We start from the raw sequence: 16,678 nt of genomic DNA, 5'->3' as shown, positions 1-16,678 counted from the left end.
ATATATATATATTGGACCTATATATCCTCCACGAGCAAGAACCTGATCTCCTCCCAGTCCTCCCACCCTGATCAGACACTGAACCGTATAGTGTGTCTTCCCTCAAAGCCTCATCCTGCCTTTTAAATCAGACTTGTTACCCTCACCTCGCTGTGACCATATTCAGCCTCAACACTGTTTATAACAGTTATTTTCAGTTAATTTCTTCTTAATGTGTTATTTAGTTATCATAGTTGTGTACCGTATGTACAACATATCTCAACAGAAATACTCAGTTTTAAATTAAAAAGGAATCCAAGATTGGATGATGAAAAAACTCTGGGCTCATCTTCTCAGCTGTACGTTCATGGGAAGGAGTTGTCATTGATCGCTGCCACTATCCAAACCATGAATGAAGTAATAATAAGAAAATACAAAAAGGGACAAATATGAAATAAAGCTGTTATAAAAACTGTTGCGTGATGAGGTATCAGTTTTTTTTAAATTACAAGAAATATTGAACAGTTTGTTGTTTTAGCAATTTTTTAAAACCCTGTTATTACGAGCAGAGGAGAAAAATAAAGGAATCAACACCGTCAGGAATCCCGAGTTTTTATCTTTTTCACAAACTGAGCTTCAGCCGATGAGGGACACCAGTGTCTGCTCAGACAGGACAACAGCGCCACTTTGGGGTAGATAAAGGAAATGCAGGAAAATTGCTGTATTTCTATGGGAGTTTATTGTTGTGTTCATTGAAATTTGCTGGTATATTCTTTTCTCTGAACTTGACATGGTTAATTGGTCCCTACCTGATAATGTACACAGGTAACATACATTTTCTCCCAATGAGAATTATTCAATAAATCATTGTAAAGTATAATTGAATCTGATCTAAAAAGTTTTAAAATTTCATATGTAAATCAAGAAAAACAGAATACAAAAAAATTTCGGAAAATAAAAGTAAATAAAATGAAGCCAGAATAATGAAAATATTTTAAAAAACGGAATGATAAAATGTCTAAAACCAAGTCTTTAAACTAAAAATGTAAATTAAACAAAAATGAACAAAATCAAAATCTGTAATAAAAATGCTAATTAATTACGGTTAGAGGTAAAACCAATTAAAATAGATTTTAAAGTAATTACTTTATAATAATAACAAGGACACATTCAGGCAGTGATTCAATAACATATTTTAATTTTTCAGTGTTTTAGTATAAAAATCCCACCGGCCTGCTGTCGGCTGGTTTCCACTCCCATTGGCTATAACTGTGGTTTTTCCCAGAGAATCAGCTAAAGTACCAAATCTATATACACACACAACATCCACATCCAGAGGAAGTGTCCCCGTCACTACCCTGCCAAAACAAAACATCAAACACTATCACCTCACCGCTCAGATTTAATGCTATTAATCCAAAAGTTAAAATAAAAATAAAAAACAACAGAGGAAGAGCAGGGAGCCTCTACACGTGGCTCCTAGTGTGCCCATAGTATTTTATTACAATACTCTCTCTATAAAGTAATGCATATACATTTTCTGTTTTACAATAAATTAGTACAGGCACATTCTCTTCTCTCCTAGCTGACTGGAGGTCAGTTCAGGTGGAGAAGATGATTACAGAAGACTTGAACTCATCACAGCACACAAACAAAAAGGGGAAAAAAAAAAACTAAACTGTGGGGGGAGAGAAACACACACACTCACACACACATTAGTGGGAACCTTGAGTGTAGCAGATTCTTTTTTTTGGTTTCGGTGTGAATGATGCACTTTAGGCATTTTTAACTGTGAGAGCTCCTATATAGATTTTATATAAATATGTACAAACAAAAAAAAGGAAAAAGAATAAGTAGTCCAGTAAAAACATTCAGGTAAAAAAATAAAAAGATGCACACACAAAATGAATGCCAAATAGAAGAGAACTTGAAGCTTGAGAACACAATAAGTTACAAAAACTGTAAAAAAAGGGTCTGAAATAAAAATGTTCAGTACAGTATGCATGTTTGTTTTTCTCTATGTAGAGATAGCACCAACAGAAACACCGACACCGGCAGTGTCAGCGACGACGTGGATCATCACCTCTGACTGTATAAATGTGTGACTGCGTACCATAACAACTGAGGGGATGAATAAATTAGTGTCAGACCTTGTACAGGATATTTACAGGAACTGCTGCCATCACTCACTCACTCACTCACACTCCTTCTAGCACACGCACGTACACACACTGATGGACATTTTCATGGCAGTGAGATTGTTGCAGCAGTCTTGCAGCACATTTAAGGAGGTCAGAGGTCAAACTCAGACACATTCAACAGGTTTAGACCCGTGATTTTCGGTCCTCACAGCCAAAGTTAGATTTTTTCCCCCAAACTTTTGCGCCTGCTAAACGGGTCGTTCTCATTGCATAGCTCTTTGACAAAACAAGACAGCCGTCACAAGCTACAGTATTTCAGAAAGGAGGGGGCAGATGTGCGGGGAGACATGAAAACAATCCAGTTGTAGGGAATGGTAAACATGTTGCGAGTGTGCGAATGTGTACGTGTGGGTGTGTGTAAATGTTGTGCGTATGAGACCGGAACAGAGTATCTCTGCAGGGGGCGATGTTCTTGCAGGGTTGGGGAGGTGCTTCAATCTGTGACGACGAGGCCGGCGCTTGGCTCCGGCTCGACGCTACCACAGTTCAGGTGCTTCATAGCTCGGTCGAAGGCAAAGCGTACAGCTTTTCGGATGTGGCCAGAGCGAGCTTCCGTCAGCTTGATTCTATCGAGTGTCTCGTTGATCCCGAAGGGCACCATCTTGGATCTAGGAAGCCATTGCCTGAGAGGGAAGATGGAGGTCAGTGCGTGATCTTGCACCACACTAAATCAGATCATGCCGTGTATGTTCCTAATTATCCCTGTTCTGCCATCTTGAAGTAACTGATCCTCAGTTCTCACGTCTTTGGTGATGCTGATTACTGAAGCCAGTCTGACTGTGGAGTCTGAGAAGTATTAAAAACTTCTGATAGACACTGTTTCAATTGGGACTGACCCCAAATTATTCGTATTGGCAAGATATTGCCAAAAAAAGGAGGCGTACTTTTGTTAAACCTGGGCACAATCCTGGATACTGATGTTATCCTTATCCTAAGGTACTCCTGTCCCAAGATAATGTTTTTATTAAAAAAAAAACTTTATTGCGAGCAAGGAAGTCATCACAGGGCGATGGCTACAAGCAAACCTGCCATTGAAAGACGACTGGATCACTGGATAGAATGGATTCACCGTCGGGAAAAACTGACCTTTTCCTAAAGTCTAAGTCAATATAAAAATATGACTAAACACTTCATGAGATGTAACCCAATCTCTCTGTATCTGAAAATCTTCACTGTACTGAAGAGTGGTCCGAACCAATTAAAAGTCTTCAAGTGTTTTTACATCTGTCTATTTTCTTCTTTTATTTTAATTGCAATTAATAGTGTTGATGATAAGAGTTGGTGATTTGTGATGGAAACAGATTTCTACAGAGTTACAAATGTTGTCGTTATTGTTGCTACAACGATTCTTGTTTTTCTGACAATCACATTGACACTTTTTATTTATGTACTAAAAAGGTTGTGCTTGAGAGAGTGGATGACTCTTATTGTCAGACATGTTAAAAACTGGTGAGACGTGTTCAAAACTGGTGTTACAGGCACTGGTAAATCATGAACATATGGTTGGAATAGTAACACTGTCTGCTGAACTTAAATAGAGGAAAGAACACAATGTTAAAGCAGGATTTTACAGAGACTAAATTGTGTCAACAATATGTTTGAATTTCTTGGGGTCTCCCGTATTTTTGAACCACTCATACATTCAAAACTTCACACATTCGGCATCATTTGAGATGCTGTGGCAGAAACAGTAGCTGTGCTTAAGTTCTACTGCAACATTTTGTTATTTAAAAAGCTTTAAATGTCTAAATCTGAAAGTTTGGGGGTCAGGTGTGTTTGATTTTTCTGTTCCCTTTCTTAGGTGGGTGGAAATTTGGTTGATCTGTTGGATGGTGATAGTAGTAAAAAATCTGGCTGGGGTCTGGTCTTCTCATTGGACTAAAATTAAGTCATTGTAATCATTAACCCTCAGTTTCTTTATATTCAGAAAAAATAACCAAATTCAATCTCATCAACAGGCCTCTTGACCTGAGGAAGTACTTTCTCAGGTGTAAAAAACTAAGTTTGGTCCCTTAAATGTTTCCTAAATTTAACTTAGAGGAATTTAACAGAGACAAAGAAGAACCACAGAAGTCCCAAAGCACATGGCTATTATAAAGACCAGCTCTAGGTGTGAGGGATATAGAAAAGAGCAGAACAGCAGAATCACTTGTTGAATGGCAAAGAGTAATGCTGCCTGGGGAGAGCACCCTGATACAGACTGTATAATCAGAGATCTCTTACTATTCTAAGGCTTAGATGCCGCACACAAGCCAAAACTGAATGAATGTCAAATCAATGTGGAGCTAAAATCACTACACTTGTCCATTATGAAGAACTGAGAAGAAACACTGTTATTATTGGTTTATTTCAAGCTTTTTCAGGGAAATGATTTGACCCATCTCTTTTTTTCCCTTTTCCTTTGTTTTCCTCTCTGACAGTGACTTTGCTAACAGTGAAGTGACTCTGCGAGTTCCTCACCAGCTGCGCTTGCTGTCGAAGAAGTGGACGAGGAAGAGTTTCTCTGCGGACCTGAACTGCATCCGCTCTCCGGCTCTGAGAACGTCCAGCGGCGGCTGGGGAAGCACCACCCCGTTGTGCTGAGACACCGTCCTCCGGACTCTGGGCTCCATGATCTGGGAAGACAGACAGGGGGGAGACTGAGTGAGACGGCCTGGCAACAACAATAGTGAGGAGTAAATCCTGGTGGTGGCGGTCGCAAAGGGGAAGCCTGCACTCAAAAGACATAAGCATGCAAAGCTGAGTCAAGCCGCAAACGCTCTGAGCGAAAGCGGCCGACTCCACACACACCAAACAGTTAACAACTGGCCAGCTGGAAGCTGCCGCATGGCTGTGAGCACAAATCACGAGCTACGGCACGTACGATGGCAGTGGGGTAGATGGGTAATGAGACACAGAGTGGACTAACACTCACTCACCAGGGCAGGGTAGGAGGGAAATCCACTACATTTAGCCCAAACTAGTTTAAGAGGCTCCAGAACAAATGGAGAAGCAGCGGTGGGCTTCCACACCTCTACAGGAACAACGACAAGCAAGTTATGAAGGATTCACTGCAACAGACACAGAGCACAACCAGTCGGAACAAACAGCCACACACACAGGACTGGAACACACGCACCTTTTTTAAAGATAACCTTTAAAAAACATTTGAAAAGATTCCTAATGACTTGTCAATACATTTAAGGCATGAAATAAATGAAGTTAAAACATGAATATATGGGGGTAGATTCTTAAGGATCCACAGATGTAGGTGAAGGTGTAAGTGAGAAGTCCTCATCAACAGAGAGCAGGGTGTAGACATATCTTTCCATGTTGAGCTGCTAGTTTCTGTCAACTCTTTCAGCACGATGGGCTACTGTAAACACCAACCAATCTCCACGACAATTCCCATCACAGCTTCATGTTTTTCCCAGACACTCAAGTATGTAAGTACAACACACAGTTACATCTGAAACTTGATCAGGACATCCTTACAAATGAGTGCAATGTTCTATAGGGTATTCGTAGGAGTAGTTGTGAACACTTGATTGCAGTGTTTACACTGCAGGTTCTTGTTCTATATGCAATTACTGTACTTATGTTTATACATACCTATGTAGATGCAAGTGATATTTTTACTTGCATTTAAATCCTTTGTAGTTATATTGGAGGTGATAGTGATTCTAATAAATTAACAAAAAAGACAACCAGTTTAAACACTGGGCCATGCATACAGGAGACACACACTATCCATTAATGAAGCCAAAATATCATGGGTACGAACGCTGCCATTTTGTAACAATGTTTGTATTTGTATTTGAAGGGGACTTTTTAGTTTGGTCCCTGTCCCATACACTAACATGGATAGATTGAATTTATAACCTATATTGCATCCAGCCACCAGTTGCGATCAAGACACTTTGGCTTCACTTTTGGGGAGCTGTCATTCCGTCCATCTTTATATACAGTCTATGACACACACAAACCAACAGGACACAAATAAGGGATGGATATCATTTGACATTTCTATATATGAGTGCAGATACAGTACCTGTGCCGAGTCTCAGGGCTGATAACATACTAAAGCACTGCTCACCTGAAGTCTTCTTGACAAGAATAACTAATGACTAAATATTGAATGTGTTGGATATCCAAGTATTAGGTTAGGGTTATCAAGGGCAGGAATTTATAAAACTACGTAATGTTTGCAATGTGGCTTTTGAGGCTTGCTCTTAGTTTCACCTTTGGTTCTAGATATGTTAAAAAATGTTATATCAGCTACTCTATTTCTCGGATTACTAATAAAATTCTCAAATATAAAAAAGGTTTTGGCCATGAATATGATTTGGTTATTGTTTGTTGAGTGACCATGTTATGAGCGTGTAATTAACTGAACCCACATAGACAAATTACAAACTTCACTTCCGGGTTGTCAGTCTTAAATCTTGGTTTCCTTCTTCTGTTTTCCCCGTTCGTTAAGCACTTAATTAAACCGTCATTTGGCTTACACTTTACGATTAGTTTTTCTGCGGATTTCATCCAGAACCTCAACCTCAGTTTGAGAACCAGTGAGGTAAAGTCCCTTAGTGTGGTGATGTGTGATGACCTGCTGGATTTGTAAAATCTTATTATACAATTTTCTTATATTTGACATTTACAACAGAACCCTGGATCCTCAAATGAACAATCCACTTCACTTCAAGTGAAAGACAAGAAGTGACACAAGAGTCAAATATCAAAATAAGCATGCAGGGACATTAATAGTATTAGTATACGTACAAAAAGGGATTGATTGATACGTTAAGTAAAAGTCTTCAGCAATCGGAGGACAGAACTGAGCAACATGCTGCCATGCTCTTTGATGCACATTTATATCTGAGAGGACCGACGCTGCTCTGCTCACCTGAGGAGATCTTGGCAGCTTTGGTGAACTCTCCGTTTTTGATACAGGTCCTCAGAGAGTTTTTGTCATCCACAGTGCTCCTTCGAGCTGCTGCCGGCCGCCCTTTACCACCTTTAGATACAATGACGGTGCTGAAAGAGATGAGGTGGGCCAGAGACGGAAACTGTTTAAAAACATGTACAGTCTAAGTGTGCATAAGAATGTCTGAAGTAGTTTGTCTCTTGATCCAGCAGAGGGTGCTGATCACTGTCAGCTTGACCTATTACCTGCCCTATTGACCCCACAGTAATGTAAGTCAGTAATATTACAATTTTTATGAAAATGGAGGAAGCTAGCAAGCAAAGCAATCCTGAGTGGACAATCATGACACCAGAGCATCTGAGGCGTGTGGAATTATTTAGGGTTCTACACCATAGATGGCAATGTGCCGATCAAAGATGAGGGTGCATCTGCTTTGTAGCAAATCTGTGCGATCGTGTGTCATGTAAAATTCGTTCGGACTTGATGTTTTGACAAACTGACAGCCATAATGCTGAAAAATAATTATCACTGATATGCCACATATTTAATAAATTGAGTTAATGCATAAAACTGTGGCATTTCATTTTTAATCTAATCAATCAACAGCCCCAAAACTTCAAATTTACTATATAATGTAGAAAATGATTGGTTACATACAGAAGTACATTCAAGGGAAATTTTGTTTTCTTTGTGCTTTTTTTCTCCATGATTCTCATCATGTTTCTCTGTTTCAAGATCATGTTTTCATTACTTATGGAAATGAAAAAACAAGACTCATTTCAGTAAACTCCCCCATGGGCCCTTAGCTCCTCCCCTTCATTTTGATCGTTCACGTGTAGGGCTGTCCCGATACCTATTGGGACGGAGGGGAAGGGCTTTATAGACCCTCAGTTCGAACCTAGGGGTACCCAGAATGCCTTGCGAATCACCGGTAAGCTGGGAGAGAGACCCACAAATGTAGTATTTTCTCGAAGGATTTACAAATTACGATAATGATTGTTATATCTTAATTGAATATCATTTAAATGTATTATGGATGTTTTTCTCAACAACAATTTAAAAAAGATTGCGAGCATGCTCGTATGCTCACGATCCCTTTTCCTCCCGATGATATTCCCTAATTTTCACAAAATGTAATATCGCACACAAGATTTGAGGACTCACAATGTGCTTGATTGAACCTGTGTATAGCCGCGATGTTCCTGAACTTAAATGCTCCTCTAATAACAAAGCATCCTGGCAGAGTTGCCAATAGACCACTGCTAGCATCCTGTGTGCTTTTGATTCATACGTGAAATAATGCAGAGCATCAAAGCTTTCAGATTTCAAATATCATTGATTCACCTGCATTAGCTTAGATATTATTTGGATATTATAGGTTTGTCAATTTAGTAACAACAAACAATCGCATTGGTGTATTTAAGATGACAACAATGTTATTACAATGATATCCCCGGCAAAACCTTTGTCTCGTCTGTTGAAATCGACGACTACTGATGATGTGTCGGGTTTTGTGACGACTACTGTTGATGTAACGGCTTCTTGAAGGGCTGTCCCAATTCGTAGGGGAAGGTTTCAACCTCTCCCCTCTGTGAATCCATTTAACGGGGCAAGATTACCTTTGAAAACAGGGGGTAGGTGTAGTGCCAAGCGGTGTGCTGGGATTGGGATCAGTCAACAGTAGGTCACTGGCTGTTTCTACCTCGACTCACCTCGTGCTGCAGAGAACGCTTCCACTGGAGGAGATGCTCGACTCCGACGCACAGCGACGGCGAGGCTCCACCAGCCGAGGAGAAGGCGAGATTTCTTCCTCATCTACCACAAATCCATTTGCAATTCCTTAGGATTACAAAAAAAGGTCACTGTATAGCCAAATATATTTCAATAAGACTTCTTTGACATTTTAGTTAATGTTTTGGAGGATTATTTATCAGTGTGTACCTGTGCCGAGGCGTTTTATTGGTGACTCGTCGTCGTCCTCTCCATCAGCACTGCTACTGCGGGTTCTTTTCTTCGGCAAGAGGAGCGTCTCCAGTCGAGGTATCACTACCGACAGGAAGGTTTTGGCCCCTAGAGACGGAGGCGATACAGCAGATGCCTCTTGGGTCTTAGCTGGTTTCTGTGGGCTGGCACTCTTGGACTTGCGGAAGAGGACATTGGTCCGTCGGTTGCAGGGAACAGAGACCTCTGTGCTGAGGTTGCCGTTGTGGAGCGGTTGGTCTGGGATGTGCCTTGTGGGGGAGTCTAAGGGTAGTGAGGTAGACGTGTCACTGTCGAGCTTCATGGGAGTCTGGTCCGTGCTTGGTTTGAGAGGGGGCAGCTTCAAGTTGCTGGGCAAGGCGTCAAGCTCTGAATGTAATGTCAAAGGGCTTAACGTTGGCAGAGGTAAATACTTCTCTTGTTCCGAGCAGGGCTTTGCTGTGGGTTCGGGTAGTGGTTCCTCATCAGACTCTGTGGAGATTGAGCCGGGCTCTGAGGCAGCGGGTGGTGGTGGTCGGAGAGACTTCTTCAAGCTCATCTCACAGCGGACCTCCATGATGGTCTTTTTTAACAGTTTGAGCCTCTTGCTGCGGGATGGGCCATGCTTCATGGCTGTGCTCAGGTCCAACTTCTCCAGCAGCTCCTTCAGCTGATCCTCCAGAGGAGTCAGCTGGCGGTAAGCGGGGCTCAGCAGGCGGTCCACTGACAGAGACAGAGAGACAGTCAGTATCATCATGTGCAATCGTCATAGTGTTATCTCCATTCTATCACTCCAGCACTTCCATTTCAACTGCTGCGCTTCAGTGACCACAATGCACAGGTCTCGTACAGACTTTGACTTATTTCAGTGAATCAACATTTATTTCATCAGTCACATGTCTAGAATACCATGTAATTAATAGATTTTCATTTTCGCAACTTACCTTCCTCCCAGGAGAAGGGGGATGGCGCCTCAAGTTTGGGGGCCGTGGACAGATGCAAGCCGCTTGGGAAGTCAAAGCCAATCCGCTCAGATTCGCGACGGGCCCTGCGTATGATGGCTCCTCCGTGATCCTGCATCCTCTGAGCTGCCTTGTAGAAGAAGGTGTCCTTAGAATTGTAGGACATGCAGTTGGCGATGAGGAGGTTGAAGTCCGCCTCAAACTCCTCCAGGCTCCTGTAGTCATGAGCGTCGATGCGTTTCCTCATTGTGGAAAAGTCCATTGGGATTTTAATGTGGTCCATGTAGTCAGGAACCTGCAGGGGACAGAGAGGTCATGTCAGGGCTCGAGACATACAGGAATAACAGACATTGTTGTTCTTTCTTATTGCATTCAATTACTCTGAAAGCTAGTGAGTGGACCTTTGGATTTAGTTTATTGTGGATTGTTATAGCGTTTCCAAAAGCACCAAATTTACTTCCTTACTCATTTTCTGGACATTTGCATCAGAAAAGCTTTGGCACAACAAGTTATCACTTGAGGATAATTTTTGGGACTGAGAAAGGGTTGCAGACCTCCTTGATGTTGACAGGCTGAGCGAAGATGCTGTACTGGTCCTTTTCCTGTAGCTGACTGAGCACGGCTCTCAGCAGGATGTTGAAGGGGGTCAGCTGGACCTCCAGCACTGACTGCTGCAGCTTCATCTGACAAAAGGACACACAGTCTAACAGGGTCAACACAGGTGAACAAGAGTTTACAGTCTTGTTTTTTTAACTTGTACATGGAGGGGTTCTCACCACCATAACATATATCATTGCAGTTTTTTCCAACAGGGAAGTTGTCCCTGTTAACATACAGTATGCTATCATGCGCACCTCATGCACAGTGAGGACAGGTCTGTCTGTTAAGAGCACTGTGCTTGATGTGACAACACGCACATCAAGGTATTATCTACTCAGTTTATGCTGAATTATATTTGCCTGCAGAGGACTGTAAGTGTTAAAAATGTTCAGCTCATTAAGAAACATCAGATGATCACTACAAAGGGTGCAAATTGGGAAAAAAAGTACCTAAAAAGTGGTCAAATATGTTGGCATAACAAGAGGCAAAAGGATGATCACTTTTCTGTCTCACAACAAAGATTCTGACTCACAAACACGTTATGATTAATAAATAACATAATCATTGATACTAATTGATAAATTAAACACCGAACCTTATCAAAGATGTACTTGAAGATTTGTATTGATAAATAAAGAGAAATGTGAGGTTAATCTGTCATCCTGGGCATTTTGTGACTGGCTGGTTTTTGGTATGTAGTTGTTAGTCATAAATCCACACAAGAAACTTCTTGCCATTCTCTACAGATATACAATAAATCTTGAGACAACTACCTCCTCCCTCTTCAGCTTTTCTCTCTTCCTGATGAGCTCCAGCAGCAGACGAGCTCGCTCGAGGTCGTGGCGGAGGCGGTGCCACTCCTTCAACTGTTCCTTCAGAGCCTGGTTTGTCTCCTTGCGGTCCTAGAGAAAATCCAAAAAATCCTGTTTAGTAAGATGATCTTGGTAAGAGGTTAATGCTAAACTGTCTGAAGCTAATGTGTTGCAGCAGCATTCACCATCTGTTTGACTTTGGGTGGCTGAGGGTTGGCCTGCAGCCGGCGGATTAGCTGCACGTTGTTCCTCGACTGTCTCTTCAGCACCCAGTAGCTCAGCACACTCTCGACAAACAGCCGCTTCCTCTGAACTGCCACCTGGTTCAGGATAGTGTCAAAACTAAACCACAGGGAAACAAAAGGAGATATTAGTCAATAAAAACTCATCATATCTTTCACTAAATATTAAGAAAAGAAATGACATGAGCTGTAATACAACATCCCATGTCACAAGCTTTATATTTTTGGTCAGTGTCTGTATATCTATAATAGATCATAATAGGACTGGGTTAGGGTGAAAACATGGCCCAAAAACAATATTGTGATATTTTTAGGCTATATATTGCTATACACAATATATATCTTGTTATTTTGAAATCTCCTCTTAGTCACTGTACAAATGTTAAATTCATAAAAGTCCAAAGGAAGTGGCATAGCGGACGTAAGCATTTCTAAAGGTCCCTGAATGCACCTCGTTGGAAGGTATCAGTGGATATTTAGGTTTGAAACCCGGTGTAAAAGACCTTGTATCGAGTTGAATGTAAGTGTCGGGGCTTGCCCTCTGACCATTGAGCAGCTGTGGAGCATAGAGGAAACTCTAGTCATGATATAGTCATTTTATACATCTTACGTGGAACAAGCCGCGATATATATTAGATATATCGCCCACCCCTAGATCATGATCCATTATATCTCTGGTTGGCTGATAGCTTGAGTGTCTTGGCTAATCAGTCTTCTTTTTTGATATTTAACAGATATTAAGTTCGTAAATGCAGAGTTAGATGGTCAAATGATGGACAAGATTACTAAAATAAGACCCCAGCCTAAGCAAAAAGCTTAATTCTTCATTATTCTTACTTTGGTAAAGTTCTTCTACAGTCAAGCTTTTCTCTCTTAAACTAGACTAGTTGTAATTTTGTAATATTAATGTGCAGCAAAATTGTGACCTTGATCACAAACAGGCTTGTCCTGGGAGAGGAATGTCTCACTTGTGACTCCCTGTGATAGTTTCCCTTGTTAGTTTTTTCTTACTTGAGTAACTGAGTATTGATTAATAATGAAATGCATTCTTAGAGTCCTGGATGCCTGCATACCTTGAGGCGGTTATACTGGGACCAGAGTTGGTGGGAGTCTCAGGTTCTGGTTCAGGCTCTGCTCTCTTACTCTTCTTCTTATGCCAACCCTTGGCACGGGCCTTGCCCCTTTTCTCAACCCTCTTTTGGCAGGCTCCATTTTTCGGATGCTGCTCCTCGTAGATGTTATGGGGCCGGCGGTCACAGCCGTTGGGTGTGTGGCTGCAGCAGTAAGCGGTCTTTTGCACAGAGAAGGTGTTTGCACCGGACGCAGTCACCTCTTTGACTGGTTCCATTCTCATGTAGAGGCCAGCCTTCTGGGCGCAGCTGACATGGAAGGCTGTGTAACAGTTGATCTTGTCACACTGGATGCACGCTCCTGCACCCTTCTCCTTACACAGGTAGCAGGTCAACTTCCAGCGTGCTGGCGGAATGTTGCGGACGCCATCAATTGGCTCAATGAAAACAGTGTCGGAGAAACCGACCTCAGGGACCCAAAGAGCACACGCTACATGACCCCAGCGGCCATCATCAGTCTTCTTCAGGGCTCCACCTCGGTTGGGGCAGAAGACGCAATCTGCAGGCCGCGACGGACACTGCAGACAGTGGCGGCAAAGCCACTGGCCCTCTGGGACGTACGGCACACCGTAGCACTCCTGGTGCACAGCGATATTGCAGGAGTCGCAAAAGAGGATAACATTACTGTCAGCACCGTCTCCATCCATACAGATGCAGCAGACGGCGTCCTCATCCACCAGCGACTGCATGTCACTCTGACCCTGCGTGGATGAGTACGACTCCTTCTCGAAGCGGTCCATTAAGAACTCAAAGAGGTTGTGGGACACCTGGCTGATGCCCTCGCTCTTCCTTTTCTCATTGATGAGCTCCAACCAGGCATAGTCTTCCTCGTCCATGTCGTACTCCACCTCCTCATCCAGCTCCTCCGCCGTCCTTTCTGTGTATTTGTAATATGCTGCTGGCCTCTTCGGCACCACTGGCAGGTTGTATTCAACTGTTCTAACCTTTGCCTCCAACAGGCCGCTGGTACTGGTGTGGGTGCCGCTGGTGCCATGTGAAGCTGTGAGTGCTGCGTTCTTCTTCTGCTGGTTGTTTTTGAGGCGCATAGAGCGCACCAGGACCTGCTGGGGCTTCTCATTGTTCTCCTTGTTGCTGTTGCACTCCATGATTTCCTGGGCCGTTGGATCATCGTCAGCGATTACATCCAGCTTGTCGTAGACGCTGAGGCGATGCACACGGCCGTCCAGCTCCAGCTCCACAATTCGCTGAGCTTGCGCATATGTCAGTGTCTCCCGGTTGGGTGACGGCTTGATGGGTGACGACTCCCTCTTCAGCACAGATGGGCGGTGATTTCGACCTTTTTTCTTCATGTTGAAACCGTTAAGACCCTTAGAACAAAGAAATTGAAAAACAGTGTCAATGACAGACTGTTGTGATGCTGTGGAAGCTGAGTGCAGATATATGCAAATGTCTCTGCAACATGATACATCAGCACTGATACAAAAGCTTTCCAGCACATTAGCTTGGGGAATAAAAACACACTTTGTATAAATAAATTTAGAAGAGCATCCCTATTTGATTCAGGAAAAATCCAAATAAAAAGTGTCAAGACCGTCTAACTAAAACATTGATATCAAAGTTTGATGCATGACATTTTACATATTTGGTGCCACAGAATAAGAAATCTGTCAGTTTTCCAGTAGAGGTTTGATATTCTGTTATTCTCAATATTAATCGAGCTTTTTTAGTTGAATTAACCATTAGACATGTAGATTATTTTCTTAAATAATGACTTGTGATTGTGAGAAAATAGTGAAAAGTTTTCAAAAGCCCCGACAGACAAAACTAAACTTTTAGTTTTAACAGCCATCGCTAAAGATGATAATTGATTCAAGAATCATATACGATGAAATCAATTTACAAACCCTGATCCTAAAGAATGTGTTGAATGTGGCTGTTAAAACGACTTAAAGAGTTAGTGATGCATTTTTCTGTCAATTGTCCCGACAATTCTACTATATTGTTATTGGCACAAATATGGTTCTATATATGTAAAATATCAGGCAAATACATAAATAAACCTATTCTTTAATTGATTAATAATTGAGTGATTTTAATTAGGCAAACAAAATCAAGAATGTGAGGTGTTCACCTCTTCAAATGCAATAGGTCAATGTATATATTTTGTTTGTCAGTTTGTGCCTGTTGGTCAAAAGTAAAAGTAAAATAAAAATAAATATGCAGATTTAAGACAATGGGAATTAAAGTAGGAGGCAGGTCTACATAACAATTGAACAACTTTACAAGCCTCTACAACACAAATGTAGTGCAGTTGAGTTTTACATTTAAAACTCACGTGTCTGAGCAGTTGAACTTTCTGATATCCACATTCTTTCATTGTGGGATGGGTGTCGAGACCAGGATCATAAACAGATTGACTGTGCAAACTAGGTTTCATTCTCAGATTGGCAGTGCTTTCGAAAACTGTTACCTTTAAGACGTGTGGCTACATCTAAGCAGCCACTGTCACCACATTAGTTCCATTGCAGTTGCCTACAGAGGAGTTGGGCCGCTGCCCTCTCTGTAAGAGGCCCCAGGATGTGTTTCTGCACCAGTCATTTCTGAGATCAACGTGCTTCAGTTGGTGTGTAGTGAGACAACAGGGGGCGGACACACACTGGATGTGACAACATCCACTGGATGAATGAAAGAGAGACCCAGGGCAGCCAGACGCCTCTACACCGACCCCTTGGAGCCCTCGGTCGGCGGCCTGAATCCGCTGAGAGTCGGTTGTTGTTGTTGGAAACCAACGTCTAACGACAACAGCTCGGTCAGGTTCTCTCCAACTGAAACTGTGTCTGCTAACCACGGCTAACACTAGCCAAACTCAGTTGAAACACAACCCTGATATATGAGTGCAATCGAGCCTGTTTAAACAGTATCCGCTAAACACGGGCCTCTCGTGACAAAAGATGACCCGGCGTTGTGGGCCAATGAGGCGGCGGCCCCTCCGCTCGTCCTACAAACGCATTAGGACACTCCGTCCACAAACCGGGCTAATGTTAGCCTGCTAGCATTACAGTTACTGAGTGGGGGAGGAAATATGGCGACCAGCACAACAAGAAGCTGGCTCGACAGAAAAAGTTGGCTTTTCCTCATTGCAGCACGGGTTGGTTCTGGGTTCAAACCATCCCGGGCAACTGGGGTTGGATATTAAAGAGGCTAGCAGAGAGTTAGGAGGAACCTACCTCGTTTTTTTTACCAATTCAGCTCGCAAAGACAGCAGCAATGGCGGCGCGGCCTGCGGGGCGAAGCTGCAGCTAAATCCACATTCAGTCCGCTCATCCACCGGCGGCCGCGGCTCGAGCTGAACCGAGTAGAACTTGAGAGAGACCGACAGGTATCCAGGGCGAAGAGCCGGTCCCGGACGTGCTACTGTGGTCCGGGTAGACACCAGGGGACAGTAGTGTAGAGAGACAGGTGGCAGAGCTCCACCGCTGCCCGAGCTCCTGCTTCTCTTCCCCCAACAACAATGCGGGACGTTGTGTGAGTCGTTACGGCGTGACGTCACCGCGTACACAACGTACAAATGAAAACCAGCTTTTCTGACTCGATTGTAGGATTATGTATTGTTTAAATTATATTCAAAATATATATTGTATAGGGTTAACCCTAACACTATAAATGATGTAGAAATTATATATTGTATGAATGACATACTAATAATATATTGTATAAATGATATGCAAATGATATATACATTATATACTAATGATATATTGTATAGAGTTAACCATTACACTATAAATGATGTATAAATGATGTATTGTAAAAATTATACTCAAATTATATAGTGTATAAATGATTTACAAAAGATAAATTGTATGAATGATATACAAATTATATATTGTATGAATGATATACAAATTATATATTGTATCAATGATGTA

At 42.2% G+C, this 16,678-nt stretch overlaps 1 protein-coding gene across 2 annotated transcripts; it reads right to left on the bottom strand.

Moving 5' to 3' along the window:
* Positions 1 to 1,160: 1,160 nt before the first annotated feature.
* On the bottom strand, positions 1,161 to 16,257 carry LOC128444068 (bromodomain-containing protein 1). 2 transcript variants are annotated; one of them, XM_053426364.1, is made up of 12 exons: positions 15,977 to 16,257; positions 12,732 to 14,116; positions 11,602 to 11,758; positions 11,378 to 11,506; positions 10,559 to 10,687; positions 9,987 to 10,299; positions 9,025 to 9,765; positions 8,796 to 8,922; positions 7,063 to 7,193; positions 5,099 to 5,193; positions 4,641 to 4,795; positions 1,161 to 2,803 (listed from the first exon to the last, which is right to left on the bottom strand). In XM_053426364.1, the coding sequence occupies exons 2-12, from the start codon at positions 14,096 to 14,098 to the stop codon at positions 2,614 to 2,616; spliced, it is 3,534 nt and encodes a 1,177-aa protein (XP_053282339.1). In that variant the 5' UTR covers positions 14,099 to 14,116; positions 15,977 to 16,257; the 3' UTR covers positions 1,161 to 2,613. The 2 variants fall into 2 exon arrangements, with proteins under 2 accessions (XP_053282339.1, XP_053282340.1); XM_053426365.1 differs by lacking the exon at positions 5,099 to 5,193 and having other exon boundaries at positions 2,638 to 2,803.
* Between the last annotated feature and the right edge of the window lie 421 nt (positions 16,258 to 16,678).

The sequence above is a fragment of the Pleuronectes platessa genome, chromosome 7, assembly GCF_947347685.1.
Source record: "Pleuronectes platessa chromosome 7, fPlePla1.1, whole genome shotgun sequence".
Taxonomy (NCBI): Eukaryota; Metazoa; Chordata; class Actinopteri; order Pleuronectiformes; family Pleuronectidae; genus Pleuronectes; species Pleuronectes platessa.
This window is presented reverse-complemented; position numbering and strand designations above follow the sequence as displayed.

Bases quoted from the DNA above. Each gene is read 5' to 3' on its own strand.
- LOC128444068 (XM_053426364.1), bottom strand. From the start codon at position 14,098: ATGAAGAAAAAAGGTCGAAATCACCGCCCATCTGTGCTGAAGAGGGAG. The intron at 8,923-9,024 runs GTACACACTGAT...TGTAATCCTAAG, and splicing joins AATAAAACGCCTCGGCACAG to GAATTGCAAATGGATTTGTG. The intron at 7,194-8,795 runs GTGAGTCGAGGT...CATCTCTTTCAG, and splicing joins AGCGTTCTCTGCAGCACGAG to CACCGTCATTGTATCTAAAG.